General features: G+C 42.7%; 2 protein-coding genes across 5 annotated transcripts; both read right to left on the bottom strand.

Annotated features, from left to right (window-relative positions):
- Nucleotides 1–849: 849 nt before the first annotated feature.
- ap2b1 (adaptor related protein complex 2 subunit beta 1) lies at nucleotides 850–15,431 on the bottom strand. Of its 2 annotated transcripts, XM_058087001.2 has the most exons (22): nucleotides 15,272–15,431; nucleotides 13,768–13,820; nucleotides 13,572–13,677; nucleotides 13,275–13,410; nucleotides 12,782–13,027; nucleotides 12,520–12,710; nucleotides 12,227–12,448; nucleotides 12,020–12,140; nucleotides 10,739–10,834; nucleotides 9,952–10,067; nucleotides 9,700–9,865; nucleotides 9,521–9,619; nucleotides 9,181–9,440; nucleotides 5,930–6,122; nucleotides 4,676–4,717; nucleotides 4,060–4,215; nucleotides 3,654–3,799; nucleotides 3,457–3,586; nucleotides 3,299–3,383; nucleotides 3,023–3,109; nucleotides 2,411–2,565; nucleotides 850–2,116 (listed from the first exon to the last, which is right to left on the bottom strand). In XM_058087001.2, the coding sequence occupies exons 2-22, from the start codon at nucleotides 13,802–13,804 to the stop codon at nucleotides 2,042–2,044; spliced, it is 2,865 nt and encodes a 954-aa protein (XP_057942984.1). In that variant the 5' UTR covers nucleotides 13,805–13,820; nucleotides 15,272–15,431; the 3' UTR covers nucleotides 850–2,041. The 2 variants fall into 2 exon arrangements, with proteins under 2 accessions (XP_057942984.1, XP_057942985.1); XM_058087002.2 differs by lacking the exon at nucleotides 4,676–4,717.
- Nucleotides 15,432–15,763: 332 nt separating this feature from the next.
- On the bottom strand, nucleotides 15,764–21,212 carry mks1 (MKS transition zone complex subunit 1). 3 transcript variants are annotated; one of them, XM_058087007.2, is made up of 18 exons: nucleotides 20,882–21,212; nucleotides 20,590–20,711; nucleotides 20,464–20,516; nucleotides 20,229–20,396; nucleotides 20,046–20,143; nucleotides 19,824–19,952; nucleotides 18,811–18,915; nucleotides 18,630–18,738; nucleotides 18,316–18,372; nucleotides 17,843–17,885; nucleotides 17,654–17,716; nucleotides 17,510–17,580; nucleotides 17,356–17,425; nucleotides 17,173–17,280; nucleotides 16,441–16,574; nucleotides 16,284–16,366; nucleotides 16,110–16,207; nucleotides 15,764–16,036 (listed from the first exon to the last, which is right to left on the bottom strand). In XM_058087007.2, the coding sequence occupies exons 1-18, from the start codon at nucleotides 20,956–20,958 to the stop codon at nucleotides 15,945–15,947; spliced, it is 1,680 nt and encodes a 559-aa protein (XP_057942990.2). In that variant the 5' UTR covers nucleotides 20,959–21,212; the 3' UTR covers nucleotides 15,764–15,944. The 3 variants fall into 3 exon arrangements, with proteins under 3 accessions (XP_057942990.2, XP_057942989.2, XP_057942992.2); XM_058087006.2 differs by having other exon boundaries at nucleotides 20,046–20,146; nucleotides 20,882–21,210; XM_058087009.2 differs by having other exon boundaries at nucleotides 20,046–20,146; nucleotides 20,590–20,659; nucleotides 20,882–21,209.
- Between the last annotated feature and the right edge of the window lie 82 nt (nucleotides 21,213–21,294).

Below are 21,294 nucleotides of genomic sequence, written 5' to 3'. Positions count from 1 at the left end.
AACAGCAACACAACCGATGTTGGGTAATATTGGTAATGAGCAAATCGCTTAGTAGTGTGACATTTCACAGCACATGGAGAGGTAGGTAAGGTGCGCATGATACTTCAAATGCAGCTACCGTCATCTTGTGGACTTATTAAAAGCCCCAAAACCTACACGAGTTGCTTACAGGTACAGCTGTTAATGCTAATTATTTTTTTTAAAACTTGGCATTAATTAGAGGCCTCAGGAAGCAACTATAGGAAACTGAATGGCTAAGTGACAGAAGGCATGAAACAACATTTTCAGTTAGTTTGTTGTCAACACCTTACTTACTGGTTCCCTCGTCATATCATTTTGGGCATTCATTATCCAGTGTTTTGAGCATGAATCCTATTGATTTCAAATGAACAGCTAACAAAATGGCTGAGGTAGTAATACGATAAACTCATACATTTGAGTTAATTATCATTAATGTACTGATGAAATATAAATGATGAAAATACGAATGAAAGTTAGAAGAACCACATGGCCCTCAACCCTGGTGGACATTCCTGCAGTCAACGTGCCTTTGTATTGTTTGTTAGACTGTCGAGATGTCCTGCAGAAGAGTCTGACTGCGTCACCGAAAGAACGGGCCACCCTAAAAGAAGCTGCAGAATCACCGCTGGCTCAGATACAACGACAAAGACGTTATCATGGTATGCCACTTTTTTGCAGGGTTTGGGTTTCAATGAATTCACGCCTCCCTTTCTGTGTTACTTTAGATTTCCAGGATTTCCAGGACAGACAACATCTGTTTTCAAATCTACCTTTCATATCAAGTTGCAATAAAGTCAACACACACAAAGCTTGACTTGACAACAGCAATGCATGGTGACACTTTATTGATGCAGGACAAAATCATTTCATTCAATTCTTTTACCGCACTGCTGGTTAAAGATGTTTACTGGAGTGCACCAACAAAAAAAAAACAACATAAACCTGCAAGTCACTGTTTTAAATTGGGGAAAATCCACAGCAAGGGATAAAAATGGACACATGGAGTATGTTTTTGTACATAGTATTCCCGCCAACAAGTGATATGCAGCCAGAAGTAGGCTTAATTGTGTTATATATAAAGGGTAATCAATGCCAATGTAGCGTACTTTCTACTGACACAAATATCATGACTAATCTACACAGGACAAAGGCAATACTGGGCCTCCACACCTGAATTGCACACAAAGCGCAAATATTTGGGGACATATTAGCTCATTAGAACAAAACAAACATATATGGCGAATGCTTGGTCCTGCAAATTTGGTTTACTGAGATGCAAAAGGTTTGAACTGGCTCAACAAAAAGTATGAAACGAAAACAAGAGTTCATTGGAAACCACAACAACCAAAAGGCTACCGTCATTTTAAAGGAAACATAAGAGGTAGATGAACAATAAATAGCATTCAGAGTTTGCTAAAGTACAACTATGTGGTTGCAATAGTGGGACGATGGGTTCCATCAGGGAGGTTACTTTACAGTTATGTAATATAAGCGAAAGAGGTCCATTAAATGTAGCTTTAAGATTCAACATCAGTGCTTTGCAATCATTTGGTCATGGATTAAAACAGCAACTTAGCAAATGCTAACTAATCCAAAAGATGGAGTGCTGAGTAAGACGCATGGTAACAATAGCGGTATCATGGCAGGCCTAAAGAAAAAGATAGAAAGAAAGCCATAAACAATGATGTCTGGAAGTTTCTCTTGGGGGGGGGGGGGGGGGGGTACTGTCTCACTGTTTCCACTGTAGGTCACAACATTAAGACACTTGAGGATGGAATGATTGACACGCTTTCACAGAGAAGCTAAAAATATCATGAATGTTTAACTAAGTGTTCCAAAATAAAATCTCTTACCTCATATTGTGCATGGTGTACAACACATTTGCATGAGTGATTACATAACATTTATCTTTTCATCTATGGGAAGGAAATCTATTTGTCTTGTCCTGTTGGATGTAGGATGTCTGCCTCCATTTTTTTTTGGCAGGGAGGTAACAGGATGAATGAAAAGGGCCGGTTCTTCAGTTCTTCAGCACTGCGTCGTACATCTGGAACACGTACTGAGAGACTTCGGGGGCCCGACACTTCAGAGACAGCTGTAGGACCAGCCAGGACACAAGAGTCAGTCACACCTATCCGACCAGGTCATTTGAAACAGCACTTTTTATCCTAGCGACAAAAATGTCATCTTCTCAAAAACAGTGGTAAAAAATCTTATATGTTGATATTTAGTAAACTGATGTAAATGCTTACTATATTAATGTCAGCTGACCGAAAAAACGCACTGTGTATATTATGTATATACTGCTTAAAAAAATAAACGTGTGCTCCACATTTGATGTCACATAAAGTGTTTGAAGGTTTTTTGAGCAGTACATTATATACCGTACCGTGTAGTTCGGGTTTCCCGGCTGGATGCGGAGCTCAGCCAAGATCCAGATGCCGTTGGTGAGCTTGAGTGACTGGTAGAGCATGTCCTGTCCTTCTACATTCCTCTTGGCGATGGTGTAGATGTTGTTGTTCTGCAGCTTGCCTGACACCGTGTCTGCAAGAGTTTAAGCGTCACTGAGGAAAAAACATCCGCCGCAATGCTGCTGTGATGCTAGTCTAATTAAAACAGCTATTATAAGCAACATCTCTATGAGGAAGAGGATGATAAAGTGTCTCTATGTGGGTTTAACTGACAAGCTAGCTACTTTGCTCAAATTCGTACAATTCTGAGCATCATCTGATAGGAATGATGATGTTTCCTTCAGCAGGAAGAGCAGGCGGTGATGTGTCCTATAAGAAGCATGAGGGCAAAAAAAAAAACAAAAAACAGGACTCCGGGTCAGTTCTTGTCAATGTACATGTTTGACTGGCATGTAACTAGTCAGTAGCCGTTGCCGTTTCACGCTGTAAAGCAATTTTTCTTAGAAATGACCCCTTCAGGTCTCCCATTTTATGTCGACAATAGAGGTTCCACTGTACCATCACTACTGTTGTAGTCATGGGAGACCTACCTGCATTTAGGTGGCACTCCTTTATCTGGTACTGCAGCTCATTCTCATTGGGAATGTCCTTCCAGGTGGCAAGAAACACTTGTCGCTCTAAGGACAGAACACACAAAAACAAGATTTCCGACTAACACGACATATGTTTTATTCAATGCAGCCGTTTTTGTGTGTGTTAGTACTGTCATAGTAGGGGATCTATGGCACCCTTGTGCTGTGTTACCTACTGTTGTACGTTAACAAAGGGGTGGAGCTAAATACATAGCATATCTTCAGCAAAGTTACCCATTTTCCCATCCTCCACAAAGAATATGTTGAGAGGGATGAGCACGCTGTAGTAGAATACATCAATGTTGTTCTTCACAGCCACCTGTGTGGAAAAAGAAGAATATTGCATGAATCCTTCTCAGCAGGTGTCTTATTGTTTGGATGTGTTTCCATACCTGGAGATTATTGAGAGGGTCCATCTTCATGACTGGCCCGATGGTGTTGATGGGCAAGGAGATGTCAATGCTCTGGCTGGGCATTAGAGGAGTGTGGATGGGCAGCGGGCTGGTTGGGATCATCCCAAAGCTGCAGTAGACCACAAAGGCTAATGCTCAGCAACAGCGTCCACTTCATTATAAACACACACACTCACCTGTTCTTGTTGAACTGGACTGCAAAGTCAGTCATGTGCTGCAGTGCCTTGTTGGTGAAGGTCATGTCCATGTACATATGGCCCTGACGGCGAGAAAACGTTCCGGAGATCTCCAGTCCCTTGGCTTTCACTGCAGGCAGCCACACCTGGAGAAATACGTGAAATACGTTCTCTATATGCTGCAATAGCACGAGCCACGGAATCAGATCAGCCGTTATAGGGATATGCCGATCACGTATTATTCCACAGAAATCCTCCGATACTGATTGGTGGCCAATCACTCAAAGCATCCCAATTTCCACGGCTAAGTTACTAAGTGGGACAACCAAAGCTCTCACAGCTGCTAATTTAATAATATACCTGAGATTATTGGAGCAGTTTAAATGATCAAATGATTTGTTCTCACAGCTTTGGGTGCCACATAGCCTCCGGACGCAATGGCCATGCCTGTAGAGAGCTCAAACAAGTCGTTGAGGCCGCTGCTGCTGACGGCCGGAGGTGCCGGAGTGGGCGATGGGGCAAACGTGCTGGGGACGGACGAAGGGATGAAGTTCTGGCCCACCTGAGGGAACATCACAGTGAGAGTATGTGGTCATAAAGTCGGCCCTCATAGCATTAGCTAAAGCTATAGCAAAGTCAAAAAAAAAGAGTGCTATGAAGCTGAGAAGAATCACACAAGAAGCTCATGCAAATGTTCTCCACTGCGAAAACACCTTTATGAGAAGAGGTGAACAAAGTCAATGTAGGTGTCACTTTTTCATGTTTTAGCCCAGATTATACCTTTGATGCTAACATTTTGTTGCTGTTGTACTGCATTGGATAACATCAAATGGGCATAGCCATCTGCCCCAATGTGCTCTGCTGTCAGCATTCACATTTCTGCATAGAAAACACAGCAACAGGGCCAAAACATGCAAAGTGCAACAATGTGCGCTTTTAGCTGAAAGCATGCAAGAGGAGTAGAGCGCTTCTCAACTTGATTCTAGCACGCAGGCAGGCAAAGAGAGAGGGGCTTGACTTACAGCTGGACTGCCCCCAACACCTCCGCCAAGGTCTCCCCCCAGCTACAGGAGAGAAAAGGATCAGGACCCCCCCAGGAAAGGGCATCCAACATCACAGACAACACCAAACACACAAAAAAAGACAAGACAAGAAAGACTTTTCTTAGCAACCGCAAGCCATCAAGAATAGTTGTCGCTTCTGGAACAAAAGCATTTCAATTTGTACACCACGCTACTACAGCATTTCTTTGAAATAAAAGTAACATTAATACACTTTTAAGAACTTTCAAAATCGCATTTAATACATTTGATGAGATTTTAAAATAATCTTAGACATTTTAAGGCCTTAAAGTGCACATGACACCAAGAAATTAATGAAAGTACTCCTGCTGTCATACTGCTGTCATAGATAAAGAAACAACTAGGAATTTTCTGAACTGACGCCATCTTGGATGTGAAGACCAGAACACGATCCAGGAACCAGATTCAAACAAGCAGCAAAGCCAAGAAAGTGACATATTATTAGTGACATACTATGTTTTGATAACTATCATACAACACACACAAAAAATGGCCACATTTTTTGGACTACCACTAAGTGGCACTGACAGCTCTATGTACAAAATAAAAGACCAGTTATTGCTTCTTTAGCACTGGAATGAGCGCCCATAGAACATATCTACTCAAAATATTGACAGAAATTGACATTGACTGCAAGATGCAAGACAGCAAGCCACGTTTTGCTCACAATTCAGGTCTAGAACCCCTACGGGTGACACAGCAATAAAGTGACATATTCACCACAATAAAACCATTCACTAATATGGTGTTGTGAGGCGTATATTTTACTGGTAGTGATAGCCTAAGAGCCACCAGCTTGCTCTCTGCACAAAGCACAGAGCTGAAGACAATAAACAGTGTTATTTAGCAAGTTGGGGCTATCCAGATCTGACATCACTTGCAAGAAGTGACCGAAATTATAAAAAATACTGAAACATTTGATCACACATCTAACACAGGAAATATGCATTTGTTTTTGTGTCATGGGCACTTTAAATTCAAATGCTTGGACTTTAGACTTCTTAAGACCCTGCAGATACCCTGATTACTGTGCACGTTGCGGCTCTAAGGGCATAATTTCCCCCCATGTGGACAAATAAAGAATATCTTCTACTTCTAGTCATCCTCAATGGATTAATGATGGTGATCATGTTGTAGCGGCAACTCTAAAGCTAAGCATAAGTGTTTAAGGTCAAATGCATTGTTGATTCTCACCAAGCTGTCCAGGCCCCCTCCCAGAAGGTCCACCGCACCCATCTGCATGGAGGACACCTGGGGAACATTGACAGGAGGGCCCAGGTCCAGGTTGAGAAGGTCACCCAGCAGATCGCCCTGGCTGGGGATTACATGCGGCTGGTCCATGGCAGCTGCTGGCCCACCGCTCACTGGACTCTCACCTGTGTCGATGCTGTAAATGTGTACACGGGGGCTTATTATCCACCCAACTAAGTCAACACACCATCCAAAACATTAGGTACAATAATCTTACATAATCCAATACAAAAGTTGTAAAAGAAGATTGTGTTGTCATGTTAGCTTACACAATACATAGCATTTTGGTGCAGATCTGGATAAAGTTGAAGGTATTGACAATATAGTTATTGTACCCATAGGACATGTTGAAAGTCTAATGCAGGTGTCACCAACACGGTGCCCGCGGGCACCCGGTCGCCCGCAAGGACCACATGAGTCGCCCGCGGGCCGTTTCCAAAAATAGCACATCTCATAGAGAGCTGCGTCTAAAAATTAATTTTGTTCTGTTGCTATTATTTTTTTAATCACACTTGTATGTATATAGATTTAAAAAATACTATCTTAAAAATACTTTAAGGTTAACGCGCACAATATTTACCTATGGGCAGTAAAGTAGAGCTTGTGGGATGTGGAGAGTAAGCTAGCGGGCGCTGTATGCACTTTCGTACCCCAAAAACATGGCAGAAAAAAGAAAGAAAACGTATCTCTTTCACAGTGAATGGGAAGAGGAGTTCTTTTTTACGACTGTAAAAGAAACCTGCGTGTGTCTGATTTGCGGGACGACCGTGGCGACAGCAAAACGGCACAATGTGGAGAGACATTTCAATACGTGTCACAAAAGCTACCATGATAAATATCCACCTGCAAGCGCCCTACGGGCAGAAAAAGCCCGTGAGCTAAAGACCGCTCTGGGTAAGCAACAGTCTTTTTTTACGAGGCCGGCCAAAAACTCACAAAAAGCAACCGAAGCCTCGTTTAGAGCTACACATTTTCTGATCAAGAAAAAAAAGGCATTTACAGATGGAGAAGTTGTCAAAGAAGCGATGTTATTAATTGCTAACACTGTATTTAAAGACGAGAAAAATGGAAGCGACCTAATCTCCACTCTTTCCGACGTCCAACTGGGGGCATCTACGATGGCAAGACGAGTATCAGCTATGTCCAGTAACTTGGTCGATCAGTTGGAGCAGGATCTGGCGAAGTGCAAGTGGTTTAGCCTCCAGTGCGATGAGTCCGTGGACAGCAGCAGTACAGCGCAGTTATTGGTTTTTATCCGGATGGTGTTTAATGATTTCTCCACAAAAGAAGAACTCCTGACACTACTGCCCTTAAAGACAACTACGAGAGGAGTTGACATTTATAACACGGTGAAGGAGTTTTTCGTGCAGAAAAAGGTGCCATTGGAAAAGCTGGTAGCGGTGACAACAGACGGGGCTCCTGCTATGGTCGGCCGACAGACAGGTTTCATCGCTCACTGTAAACGTGACCCAGACTTCCCCAAATTTCTGCATTACCATTGCATCATTCACCAGCAGGCGTTGTGTGCGAAAGTGATCGGCTTTGGGCACGTGATGACTCTCGTTGTGAAAATCATAAACAACATCCGCTCCAAAGCAAAGCAGCACAGGATTTTCAAGGTACTATTAGAGGAGATGTCAGCAGAATATGGGGACCTACTGCTACACACAGAAATCAGATGGCTCAGCAGAGGACGAGTTTTGCATCGTTTTTTGTCTCTTTTGCGTGAAATCAAAGAGTTCATGCAGTCCAAAGGCGAAGATGTCTCACTGCTAGAGGACACAGAGTGGACACTTGACCTTGCATTTTTGGTGGACATTACTGGGAAACTAAACCTCCTGAACTGCCAGCTGCAAGGCAAAGGTAAGACTGTTGTCGATATGATAAGTGCTTTAAATGCATTTAAAGCCAAAATGAATGCATTCTCTGCAGATTTACAGAGAAAAAAAGTTCTGCACTTTCCCTCTGTGCAGTCAGTGCTGAAAGACAATGCTTCTGCATCTGAGACATTTGAAAAAGTGGCAGAAAAGTACATTGAAGTAATAAACAGACTTGGGCAAGAGTTTGAGAATAGGTTTTGTGACCTTCATCAGCTTGAACCATGTGTGTTCTTCATTTCCAACCCTTTCATGAATGGGGACACAGCATGCTTTGCTGAGCAGTTAAGTGCAACGTTCAACTTGGATGCTGGACAGGTGGAGATTGAAATTATAACATTGCAAAATGATCTCCATCTCAAAGCCTACCAGGCTGCACCAAACTTTTGGCGCCTTGTTGACACAGAGAAGTACAGTGGAGTATGCACAGCAGCCATGAAGGTTGCCAGCCTGTTTGGCTCAACCTATCTCTGTGAATCAGCATTTTCTGACATGAACTTCATCAAAAACAAACACAGAACACGCCTCACTGATGCACATCTGAGAGACTCACTCACAGTTGCAGTGTCAAGTTACACACCAGATTACAACACACTGGTGAACAGCATGCAATGCCAGTCTTCCCACTAACCAAGGACGGATACCAGATGTAGTCAGTGACAACATGGTAGTGCCATGGCAAAGTTGAATTAAAATATTGAAGAATTGTGTTCAATTTAAAAGTGTGTTCATGACATTTAAAAGTTATAATTTTGTTAAACATAACACAGACTTGGCCACTAGTTCAAAATGTGAAATAAAAAATGTATTACATATTTAAAAATATGTAAGTTGATTTTGTTTAACATTACATAATTGTTAACTTTTTGAAACATGTTGCAACATAGTTCATGATTTGTTAACAGGGCATGTCAGTGGCTTGTGCAAATGGGATATTTTTTGCTAAAATGTAGTGATGTAAGTGATCATCTGAAAATGTAACAAATACTGTGATTAATAGAGATAAAGTGTTGAATATTGATATCTGTTTCCCACCTTGTTGTCATTTTTGATAATCATTGTTAGAAATCATTAACATGATCAGTGTCTTTACATAGGTGAGTATTACTAATCATTATAAATAATGTATAACTAAAGGCAAACTGAGCAAATTTGTTATTTCAGAAGAGCGTATCAAACTGGTAGCCCTTCGTATGATTCAGTAACCGTGAAGTAGCTCTCAGTTTCAAAAAGGTTGGTGACCCCTGGTCTAATGCATCCATGACAGTTTCAATAGACAACATAATGTGGCCAGTATGTGTGCATGCTGTGTCAGACCTGCTGTGCTGGACAGGGAGGTGTTTCCGGTGGATTCCGTGACTGCCCTCCACAAAGGCGCTGGGCGGCTTGTGATAGACAGACGCCAGAGAGCCGATGTGGCAGATAAGTTCATCCAGAAGGGTGGGCTCAATAAGATCAGTCTCCTCTGAGATGAGGGGCTTCTCGGACAGCACCACCTCCTTGGCGGTGACCGGGTCGGTGGAGAGCAGGCGCCAGTAGATGTAGCCTCTGTCGCGTAGGTCAGGGTTGTCCGAATCCTGGAGAGAATGACGCCAGGTCAACACTCACACATTCAGTGCAGGAGAAGCTGTGTTTCAATTGACAATTCACAGTTCACCTGAGTGGCCAGGCTCAGGACCTGCTGCACCAACTCCTGCGTCTCAGATGGCTTCTTCAGGAAGAGCTTGACAATGGCGGTCAGGAGAGTGAGCTGGACCTGGAAGGCACAGCACACATCGTTTGACTAGGCAGCTATGGCAGGATGCTCCTTAGAAGTAAAATTAAACCAAGACAAACCTGCGTGCTCTCATCATGGAAGCCCTCCAGGAAGCTCTCCAGCAGCTCATCGGCATTGTCAATCCTCTCAGCGTACTCGCCAACGATCCAGATCATAGCGGCGCGAGCATCTGGCTCATCCAGAGAGTCCAGGTTCTCACATAGGGTGGCGATGATGCTCTCATACCTGGGGAAGAACCAGTCTCTCAGTACTGACAACTCTGTAGGTACAGTCATTAGCGGTGTACCTCTCTGCTAACATTAATGACATACTTGTTGGGGTACTTGCGGAAGATGTCTCTGATGACCACAATGGCCTCCTGAACCACATAGTTGACTTTGGTCTGGATGAGGTCCAGAAGGGTGCTGACACAGCGCTCTGCCGATTGCTAGAAGCGTCCAGGACAAGATGACATCAGTGTTGTCAAAGTTTATTTTCATTCATTCATTTTCTACCGCTTATCCTCACAAGGGTCGCCAGGGTATCCCAGCTGTCTTGGGGCGAGAGGCGGGGTACACCCTGGACTGGTGGCCAGCCAATCACAGGGCACATATAGACAAACAACCATTCACACTCACATTCATACCTATGGACAATTTGGAGTCTCCAATTAACCTAGCATGTTTTTGGAATGTGGGAGGAAACCTGAGAAAAACCCACGCATGCACAGGGAGAACATGCAAACTACACACAGAGATGCCGAAGGTGGAATTGAACTAGGGTCTTCTAGCTGTGAGGCCTGCGCGCTAACCACTCAGTCGCCTTGCAGCCAGTTTATCATCAATTCCATTCAAATATTTAAAGGTTACTGTTGGATGAGGAGGAAGTGTTTAGGAGAGAGAATGTGAGGAGGAGCTGCTGGAATTAAGAATTCCTATTATAAGAAGAAGGTGGTAATTGATTTTCTATGCTCCAACTATGAAAATATTCCATTTATGAATAACAAGCAAAGACTGTACACTGTATTGAATGTGTACGAATAACAAAGTAGCTCAGCCAATATTGGAGGAAATAATATCCCTTGACTGCTGTCACGTATTTACTTGTAGGACAAGTTACCTCAACTTTGATGGCACAGCGACCAATTGCACGTACAGCCTTGCGCACAAAGTCAACGTCCACCTCTGTGGCATACTCCTTCAACTCAGCCAGCACCTGTAAAACGGACCAATCCGATTTGTTATTTCCAATAAAAGTGACAGTTCTAACACATTAATTCCATCTCAAATAACATTCTCCATCTCTCTTTAACTCTCAGGAGTCTACGACCATGACATTGTAGGTCGTCGCAGGCACAGCATAATAGGTGGCGTAGCATGATGACGCAGCTAAACAAATGATCCCTTTCAACTCGTGGTGAAAGTGCAAACTTCAAAAAATCGGTCAGATAAAACCAGATTAATGATCAGCCGTGTTTACTGTGATTTTGTCATTGTGTTGTCATGTTATGTCTCATTTGTAAGTGCTTTCAGTGTCGGAAACCACTGCTTTGAAAGCTATAGTGAAGCCAGCAATGAAACATGGCCCCACTTTCCTATTGGTGGAAAAAAGCTTGTCATCAATCAATCCAGTGCCATCAAGTAGCCAAATGTCACACATCATGGCTAGGAAACGCAGACACGGGCTGGAGTTTTCGCTTTATTCAGCTTTCTTGAGGTTGACAAAGCCTATATTTGGAATGGGACACAGTATTAGTTGTATACATACGTAGTACACGCATAGTAAATTTTAATAGCCAAGGCCATGTCTGCTTTGAAGGTAAATATTTATTCCACTACCTCTTTACTTACGATGTATTTATCTAATTTATATACGTTGTACACAAGGTTTTGAATTTTACATTTGCTTTTTAAGCTATAAAAAGCGTTCATTACATGTTAGTAGGCCTGTCATTATAACCAATAAATAACTTAATCGAACATGTGCTTGCGTGTTTGTTTTCTCTTTATCGCACAGGCTGGATGACAAGAGGCTTCACTCTGCATTACGGTGAAGTTAGTTCCACATTTTAAATAATTTCACATAGGCAGTATGAATATTCGGCTCTGTTGCATGGTCTTAAAAGTGTTGTCAATAATATCGATTATCAACAATCATTTGTAGGTCAATTATCGTCCAGCAAAAATTCGTTATCGTGATCTACATATGAGACTAGTCTGATTTTAGGTATGTGGGTGATTTTGGGGCCTATGTGTTAAAAAAAAAGACACCAACCCAGCCAAGAGAGTTAGTTTTTAAGATGAGCCATGAATGTAAACAACAGTATGTAAAAACACTCCACAACTCCAAAGTGTTAATTCTTTAGTGACATTGGTAACCAAGGGGCCATGTGTTTCATACCTGAGCAATGTTAGCCTGGGAAGCCAAGCGGATCATGATGTCCAGTTTCTCCAGTTTTACATAAATGGGGTCGTTGTACTTGACGAAGAACACTTTGATTTCCTGCTTTAGTATCTCAGGCCTGCACACAAACACAAGATGAATTCCAGTGACATAACACAACACTGCCATTTGAATTTGCATGCTACAGTATGATCCGCCACACACCTTTTCTGCACTATGAGGTTGATGTTCCTCAGCGCCACGTACTGTACCTCAGGCTCCCCGGAGAGCAAGGTGACGAGTGGCGGGGATAGCTTCTTCAGCAAGGTGTTGTAGTAGTCGGAGTCTTTGGGCAGAAGCTCCAGGAACTTCATCAGCACCTTGACCGCTGACAGAACCACTGCAGAGTTGGCGTGGGAGAGCCGAGGAGTGACGCGCTCGCAAATGCTTCAAGGGGGGAAAAAAAATAAAACAAATTCAAATGTCAACATTGAAAATGTTTTGTGTGTGGCTGGTACCTCTGGGCCTCGCGCTCATCTTTGGGGTTGTAGTTGGACAGGCAGTCCAAGATGAAGATCTGACCCCATTCAGTGCACTCGTTGAGGGCAGTCAGCAGCTTGTTGATGTTCTGGGGGTTGAGGTCCAGCAGGTTGCTGTTGGGGTGAGACTCGCTGATCTCTGACAGGGCGGCGACGGCGTTGGCAACGACCTGAGAGTATGGGATTTTATTTCAGTAAAGACAAAAGGGAACCTTTTTATCTCAGGGGCCTGCACACCTACCATGGGGTTGGAGTCGGCAATGAGATCCCTCAGCGAGTCCAAGAAGCCCTGGTCCTCCACCATCTGGGCGTTGATGTCGTGAAGCTTGGCCACACACACAGCTGCCGTCTTCCTCACATAAGGGTCCTCGTCCTTCAGGCACTTCCTCAGTGGCTCACACAGGTACTCCGTGATCTTGTCCACTCGGATGCAGCCCATAGTGCGGACGGCCAGGGCCCGGATCAGGGGGTTGGGGTCCTCACAGTCCTGGAAGGCACAATAAGACTCACAAATACTCCCACTGTGGTCCCGGAAGGACAAATCCAAACTAATCTGTGTTTGAATACAATATAATCACAGAAAAACAGAGCACTGCAGCAATGTGGAGACTCTGGACTGGCATGTGTTATATCATGCAGTGGAAAATAGCACATTGTAATGCCTGCTTCTGCCAGCGGAAAAGGGACATGTACTGTAGGTACTGTGCAGCAAATAGTGGGCATTGCGGCCTTGCCTTGACAAAGCTGTTGACGGCCATGATGGCCATGTCCGGCTGGCTTTTGGCGTAGTTCATCAAGTAGAGGTACACCAACTTCTTCAGCTCCAGGTTGTCGGTCTGCATGCAGTTGACCACATCCGGGAACAAAGAGCTGCAAAGATAGATAGATAGATAGATAGATAGATAGATAGATGGATAGATAGATAGATAGATAGATAGATAGATAGATAGATAGATAGATAGATAGCTGGAACTCAAACACTCACTTTACAGGTGTTGTACTTCTACCTGGCTGGATGGTTTGGACTTTACCTGACATCCTTGCCCACTGTCATGGCAGCAATGACCTTCTTGACCGCTTCCTTTCGCTTCTCCTTCTTCTCATTGTTCAGCTCTGCCTTCAGCTCAAAGATCTCCCCTGGAGGAGGGTCGGAGCAGGTTAGTTTTACATTTTCAAAAAGCTTCACTGTCAAATCATGTGGAAAGACACACTGTAACGTGGACTCACCTTTTTTGTTAGTGGTGAAATATTTGGAGTCAGTCATAACTGGTTCCTGTAGTCTGCACAAAATACAACCAACATTAAATGTGCTTTCAGGATCACTTTCTTTCTGTGGCCCAATGGGGGAAATGCACAGCAACATCCAAACAACACAAACTGAAATGGTTGAAAACCAAAAACACACCAACATCATAAAAAACAACGCAGTGCGAAAATGCTGTCAACTAAAAATACTGCAATCATATAAACGCTGCAACACATAACTCCCTCAAAACTACTGAATGAGATAAATGCTCCAGGTTCACAGAACCAAACAGAAGTTTGCCAGACTAAGAAGGGGTAGACCTCAGGAATAAGACAACTAACAGAATGCCCAGAAGGAAGTCTTTGTGAAAACACTTGGTCTCATTCAGTTGCTCTACAATATTGTAAAAATATTACGACCAAATTGTTTACATTTCACACTCTGGCATCTCTGTGTGGAGTTTGCATGTTCTCCCCGTGCATGCGTGGGTTTTTTCCAGGTACTCCGGTTTCCTCCCACATTCCAAAAACATGCTAGGTTAATTGGCGACACCTAATTGTCCATAGGTATGAATGTGAGTGTGAATGGTTGTTTGTCTATATGTGCCCTGGGATTGGCTGGCTTGTTTTAATCCTTCACCATATCTCATGCAGTTGTTTTGGGGCTTTTATGTAGTTTTGGGATTTGCAGCAGTTTTGCATTTTTTAAATCCTGCAGCATATGAGATTGCATCATTTTTAATTTGCAGCATTACCCCGTTGCATGTGTTTTTGGTTGTATCGTTTCAGTGTTTGGAGCAGTTTGCTCCAGTCGCCTGCGGTACGTGACTGTCTCTCTCGCTCGCTCGCTCACTCTCTCGCTCGCTCACTCTCTCGCTCACACTCACACGCCGTCGATCTCCTCTGGTCAGTCAAAAGTCAACATTACAACAGCTCTTAAACTCGAACAGGTTTTTCGAATAAAGTGTCCAGTAAGATGAGAAACTACAAAGGGCTTGTTCCGCCTATTTCTGCAACGTAGCTAACAGCATATTCACACTAAAGCTTATTTAGTCGCCAATTTCATCGGCATCGTATTAAATATTTGCTATCCTACGACACGAACAATGAGTCTATGGCCGAGATAACGTTTGGTTTAAACTCACTCGAACGTAATTTTGGCTCAAATGAAGCCCGAAAGGATGTTTGCTAATGCTAGCCTGTTAGCTAAATTGCTAAAGGCTTCAGGGAGTCTGCGATGAGCTTCAATCTGTCGACTGGTAATAAAAAAAAACGCTGTTTGACAAAAATTAGTGATTACAATTTGGTGTCATCCAGGTCGGTGTTAAAACATTAAATGCAGCATGAAAAGAAGCCAAGAGAACGCTGGCCCACTTTCAATTGGCGCTGACACATCTCTATGGTCGTCATCTGTAAATCCAAACCTAACGACAACTTACAACTTACATCTTGTGTGTATGCTGACAAAACAGAATCATCTACTTACCGAGACGAGTGAGCAGAATTGGTCAAATATTTTAGATATGCGCAGGACGAAGGTTGGTCCCTTGCCTAGTCGGAGGAAGATGGAGAATTGTGTAAATCGATGCGACGTTCACGGAACACTTCCCTCTTCATGTTCAAAGGCTTGATGAAGTGCAAACAGGAAGTCCACAAGACATTGAAATGACTGTTTGAATATTTGCGTCATTTATATTATAGTTTGTTTTTGACCTAATACTAGAAAATAAGATTTTCTACTGCTCTTGACAGTTCGGCAATGCTACTTTCCCAATGTATTTGAAGGCACCATTGAATCCATGTGAATTATCAAAGATACTGTATTACCAGGTGTTTCATCGATGGAATATTCAGTATATGTGAAATACAACTCCATACTTCACAGTGGCCTTCAAAGACAGTGGCACAACTACTTCATCGCATCTTCAAATATTTAATTAGCAGTAAAACAACCACCTTACAACCTTTGAGGTTTCCTTTAAAAAAGTCCTCATTTATTTTGACTTTATGTATTACAAAAACATGTAGTGACATTGCAGCAAATTGTTCATAAAAATATAGTCACAAATGACTATCTAGTCTGTGCTTGTATCACAGTCATATTGTTTTAAACAGCAAATGCAATTTAGTCACACTGATTTTCACTCGTAGGCGGATCATTAAATTTGGAGTTGGGAGGCTGAGGCGATGAAGTCTCTGGGAAGACTTTCTCTGACTTCTTGCATTTTTCTTCTGGCCCGTTGAAATGCATCTGACAAAGTAAAAAAAGTGACATAATTCAAAATGTTGCATAAGAAATGATTATTATCCTACAACACTGATACCCATGGTGCTTAAGAGCGTATCGTGATGACTAAATCCCTGGGTGTGGTCAGCGACATAGTGCCTTCTTCTTTTCGATGTTGCAGAATCCACAAAGGCCCTGCAACAAAATGCGGATGTAGGCAAACCGATCAAGAAGAACGCTCTTGTTTTATTTCAGTGCTGCAAACCCTTACTTAGATTGCTGGATGCAGTGAAGATTAAAGGTCACGCTTCCTGAACTTTCAGTAGAAAAGCCCAAGCGACTTAGCCTCTCTCCCTGCAATGAAAATATTGTTTTTGTGTTTTGTCAATACATATATTCAGAAGAATTCAACCAACAAAACTGCAGACCTTGAAATGTCCTGGTATCCTCACGTAGCTATGATCCTCTAGCTCTGGAGAACCTCCAATGAAGAAGCGTCGCATTGCAGAGGCTGTGCCTGTCTGGACGGGTCTCCATGTGTGACACGTCTGAGTGTGTTTACCTGCAGCGCACACATGCAAGTAGGGCTTGATCTTGCTGCTATATGGGGGGAAAATGCATGTTGCATCCCCTCAAACTTTGAACATACATCATTTAGTGGCTCAAAATTACAGTATATACCTCAGGGGTCTCAAACTCATGGCCCCTGAGCCACACTTTGAACACCTCTGCCCGCAAAAGATACCTTGATAGACTTGTGTTGACTTGTACAACTATTTCACTTTTTTTAATATTATGGAATGCTTCTTATTGCATCAGTCTCTCTCTCACACCTACTACCCTCATGTCCTCCTTCACTACATCCATAAACCTCCTCATTGGTCTTCCTCTATGCCTCCTATCTGGCAGTTCTAAACGCAGCATCCTTCTACCAATATATTCACTATCTCACCATCTCAGTCTGGCCTCTCTGACTTTATCTGCAAGGCCTCTAACATGTAATGTCCCTCTGATGTACTCGCTCCTGATCCTATCCATCCTGGTCACCCCCAGTGATGAGCCAGAAATCTTTGGTTTTTTGGTTTTAAAATGAAAGAATTGTGTGCATTTCCATCATGCATGTAAACACACGGGAGGATGAAAGCACATTTATGTGATACCTGCCGTGTCAGGAAAGAGCAGGTACCCGTAGCCCTCAGTCCGATACCGCTGCCAGGCGTCCAGAGACAGAACCTTGAAATACAACACGGGCCAATGGGGAACTGATTCTGAAATGACAGGAAGTGGATTCATGCATCCTTCATTCAGTCTCTGCAGCCACAGCATCCACATGCAACACCAACCCTCGCTCTCTTTTTCAGTCATGTAGAACGCCTCAAAGGTGAAGGGGCAACAGAAGTAAGCCACGTTGTCCTGTTGACACAGAGAAAGCAGCATGGTGAGCAAAGTTCTGAGTCTCATCCTGGAAAATTGTCCACCAGTTTGTCAAATACACACCTTCCCTAATGCTTTGGTGCGTGAGGTGTGGGTGACTCCGGAGTGAGACTGCATTGGCAAGCTGGACCAGTCTAGATCGCAAAAATAACTATTTATTAGGACTATGAAGAGGCATTGAAGTTGTAAAATGTGGCTGTAACTTACTGTTTGGCAGCTCCATTATGTAATCGATGTATAGGTTATCATACTCAAAGCCCTTGGCAGACACTGGACACAAACAGAGCAAGACTTTGATTTAATAAATATGGACACAAAATGTCATAAATAAGTCATTTTTAAAATGTATATTATAAACACTAAAATAATGAACAATGAAGTCTCAGCTTTCCTTACCTATCTCCCCGTTTATTAAGTACCGCAGAATACCTGGAGGAGGCTATAAGAGAGAAACACACAAAATCAACATACTTGCCTAATATTCTAGGTAGAGGCATTTTTATATGGGTAAAATGGTGAGTCTCACTACTAACAGGGGCTTTGTATCAGGAAAACTACAGTACTTTTACTTTTTCCCTCCAGTGACTAAACCAAATAGTTTAACTGAATGACTTTAAAACACAATAGACAAAACATGCTGACACATTTTGCTCATTCTTTTGGTCCACTTGTTGCTGAGGATAAAATTGTTTTTGCCAACCCCCCCCAGCATTTATAGCGTACATTATAATGGCAAAATTCACTCAGACCACAGCACCATCTGCTGGACATAAAGGGGCACTGCTGACTAATGTCCCTAATGCAACACAGCCACTGACTGATGAGTGTACAGTTCTGCACTGACATTTAACATATTTGCAATAACGTACCATTTCAAAGTCCTGCCCGACAAGGCTATTTGGGAAGTCCTTGTGCCTCACTAAAAGCTGCAAACAGAAAGAGAGCAAAGTGAATGTTAAACAAAGATGTATCGATACTTTTTATACACGCGAATGCCTGATCCCAAAGACGTATTTACACATCTTTTAGCGTGAGAGGCCAAAAAAGGCAATGACACAACTGCACACTAATAATGGGCTGACGACCCCGCCTCTTGCCCAAAGACCGCTGGGATAGGCTCCAGCATGCCCACAACCCCCGTGAGGATAAGCGGTACAGAAAATGGATAAATGTATAAACCCACATCTTTGTACAGGTGCTTCTCTCTCTCCTTTTCCTCGGTTTTCATGGGCGCTGAAACATTATCCACGGTGAGACGCCAAACTTCTTTGTTGGTCCCCTCAGTGGTAATCCTGAACAAGCGACAAACGTGTCATTAGTTTTTGCATGTACCTTAAACTTGGCCATGTCTTCGGTGAACTCGCCTGTAGGGCTCTTTGCCCTTGTTGAAGTCAGGTTTTACGATGATCGTTCCGTTGCCGTCGGTTTTTACAGTGACCAGCAGACATTCGTTCTCTTTTTGGCCCAGTCTGAAATAGTAATGCAATTAACGTTTACAGACAAAGCAAAAACATTCAGACATGGACGTTGAATACATGACATATGTAAATTGCATCATATCCAGATAAAATATGGTTTGACACTATTTTTTCAGTGTACATACACGTTCAAGATGTCATTCAAATGTTACAAGATTTGGGGTTTTGCATAAACCCAAACATACATGAGCTGCACAGTGTATTGGTTCATCTAATAGAGACTGCATGTTGACTTTAAGTACCAATAGCCAACATTTTCCAGCAATAAGATGCTTCACAAGTCGTGATGTTTTGTTAGTAAAATACTGCACACTGTAAGCCTGTAGTTGCTTCTCAACATGTAGAACAAAATTTAAAATGAGAAACATTTCATAGGGTTTTTGGCTGTTTTTAGGGCTTTTTATGGGTGCGTCCATTCTATTCTATTCACAGATTTTGTTATTCACAGGGATTACTTTCACAGACCTCCAGGAATCTACTGGACTATAATAAGCCTACATTTAATGGAGTATTTTTGTAATTAGAGCATAGAAAGTGTCTTAACAACCTTGTAGGTATGCTTTAGACATTATCTAGATATGAACTAACACCCCCATCGTGACCTTTACACTCATATTACCCAATATAGTAAACATAATAAGAGTAAATAAGTCATTTAAAACATAAGTCAGGGTGACGTCAGGGTTTCAGAGTGGTCGGCGTTACATTACTGACACCGAGTGACGCCTTATATTTGTATTTCAGGTCATTTAATAATGTATACTTAATTTAGACACTATTTACTAACAACAGGCCGTACTGAGCCACGAAACAGCACGACTTATTAATTAATATAGTTTTGAAAAAACGTGATAAGGGGCAGTTTGTTTTTAATTGGACCGCTATCAATGTGGTCTTACTTTCCAGGCGGTCCCAGGTCTGCCATAATGTGCATGGTCTGCATGACACTGTTCATCTCATGACTGCTCCTCATGAAGTCTTCACTGGGCTCCCAGTTGATGATCTTGGACTTGGGGAAGCTGGAGTCCCTGCAGACAGAAAAAAAACAAAAAAATTACAAACTAGTAAGTCTGTCTTTGTAAAACGACCAAAGACAAATGATTTTGTTTTTCCAAACTAACATGGTTCGCCGATCCTGCCGTCTGTGTCTCACGCTGGCCATTCTCTCAGCCAGGAAGGTGGGCCTGGATTTGGTTGTGGTCAGTAAATCGTTGCCCTGCTGCTTTAAAGGTTAAAAAAAAATCCCCATTCAATAGTTTATATTAATTATACATTATATGCCCTTGCTATAGTTGGCAACCTACTAGCTGCTGGAGCGGATGGTAGTTGGTGTAGCGATCGTAATCTGTGTATGTGAAGATCCTGTTATTCTGCCGACCCTTTGCCTTGTTCAGGGCCGTGACCTCTTTGTGGTACTGGCGGTCCAGAGGAGTCTGGCAAGCCGCCTCGTTTTGGAACAACTCCATTTCATACTGGACGTAGTAAAAGACATGTAATAGCAATACTCAAATGTATAGAGTATAACATATAAAGTCCTACCTGACTGAAGAGTTTCTCCTGCCAGCCCACAACTACTTGCTCCTCGTTGTCACCTGGCCCCATCAGAGAAACATGTCAGGTTTTTGGAATATGACTTAGGTTCCTATCCAAAGGTTCTATTCTCACCACTCTGGGCCTGTGAGGTGAGAGGTTTCAGTTCAATGGCTCCTCCATCCTGCTGGGTCAGAACTTCTTGCTGGAAGTGCATAGAGAGAGTCGCAGTGGTGGTCACCCTCTCTAAGTGCACCCTTTGAGTGGACGCACATAGGCAGATGTTGCATTAAAATACATGCTAACTGAATTAATATATGCTAGAATTAAACCTGCAAAGTTATGAAGCTATCGCTAAAAAACACCGTTAACAACAAAATGCACATTTTAGCTTTAAATGTAAAATTATGTTTACATGAATACTTACTTTATCCGCAGGTTTTTGATAGCATCCAGAGACCGGTAGACAGCCTCTCCTGTGTCGGTGTTGCACCAATCTGACATGATCGATTATAAGCTAGCAAACAACTTGCAGCTAACTGTTTTGATCCGTTGGTCAACACTTCCTTCACCTTTCACCCGTCATTTCCTCTACATTACAGCTTCTTAACTATCTAGATGACCTATACCAGCCATTTTTACTAATCGAAATGAACGAGTTTGATAGTAGAATAACGATAAGCTAAACACGCCGCCGCTAGCCCACAAAAGCGCTATGCTAAATATTTGTGGTTGCCATAGAGATATGCAGACGCTCTTCTTCTAGCATATAAGAGCATGTACGCAAACACAACAGCGTCACACACCGGACTGTCAATTACAGTACAGACATAGAGTACA

Source organism: Doryrhamphus excisus, linkage group LG21 (assembly GCF_037039965.1).
Source record: "Doryrhamphus excisus strain RoL-2023G ecotype Guam linkage group LG21, RoL_Dexc_Guam_v1.1, whole genome shotgun sequence".
NCBI lineage: Eukaryota > Metazoa > Chordata > Actinopteri > Syngnathiformes > Syngnathidae > Doryrhamphus > Doryrhamphus excisus.
This window is presented reverse-complemented; position numbering and strand designations above follow the sequence as displayed.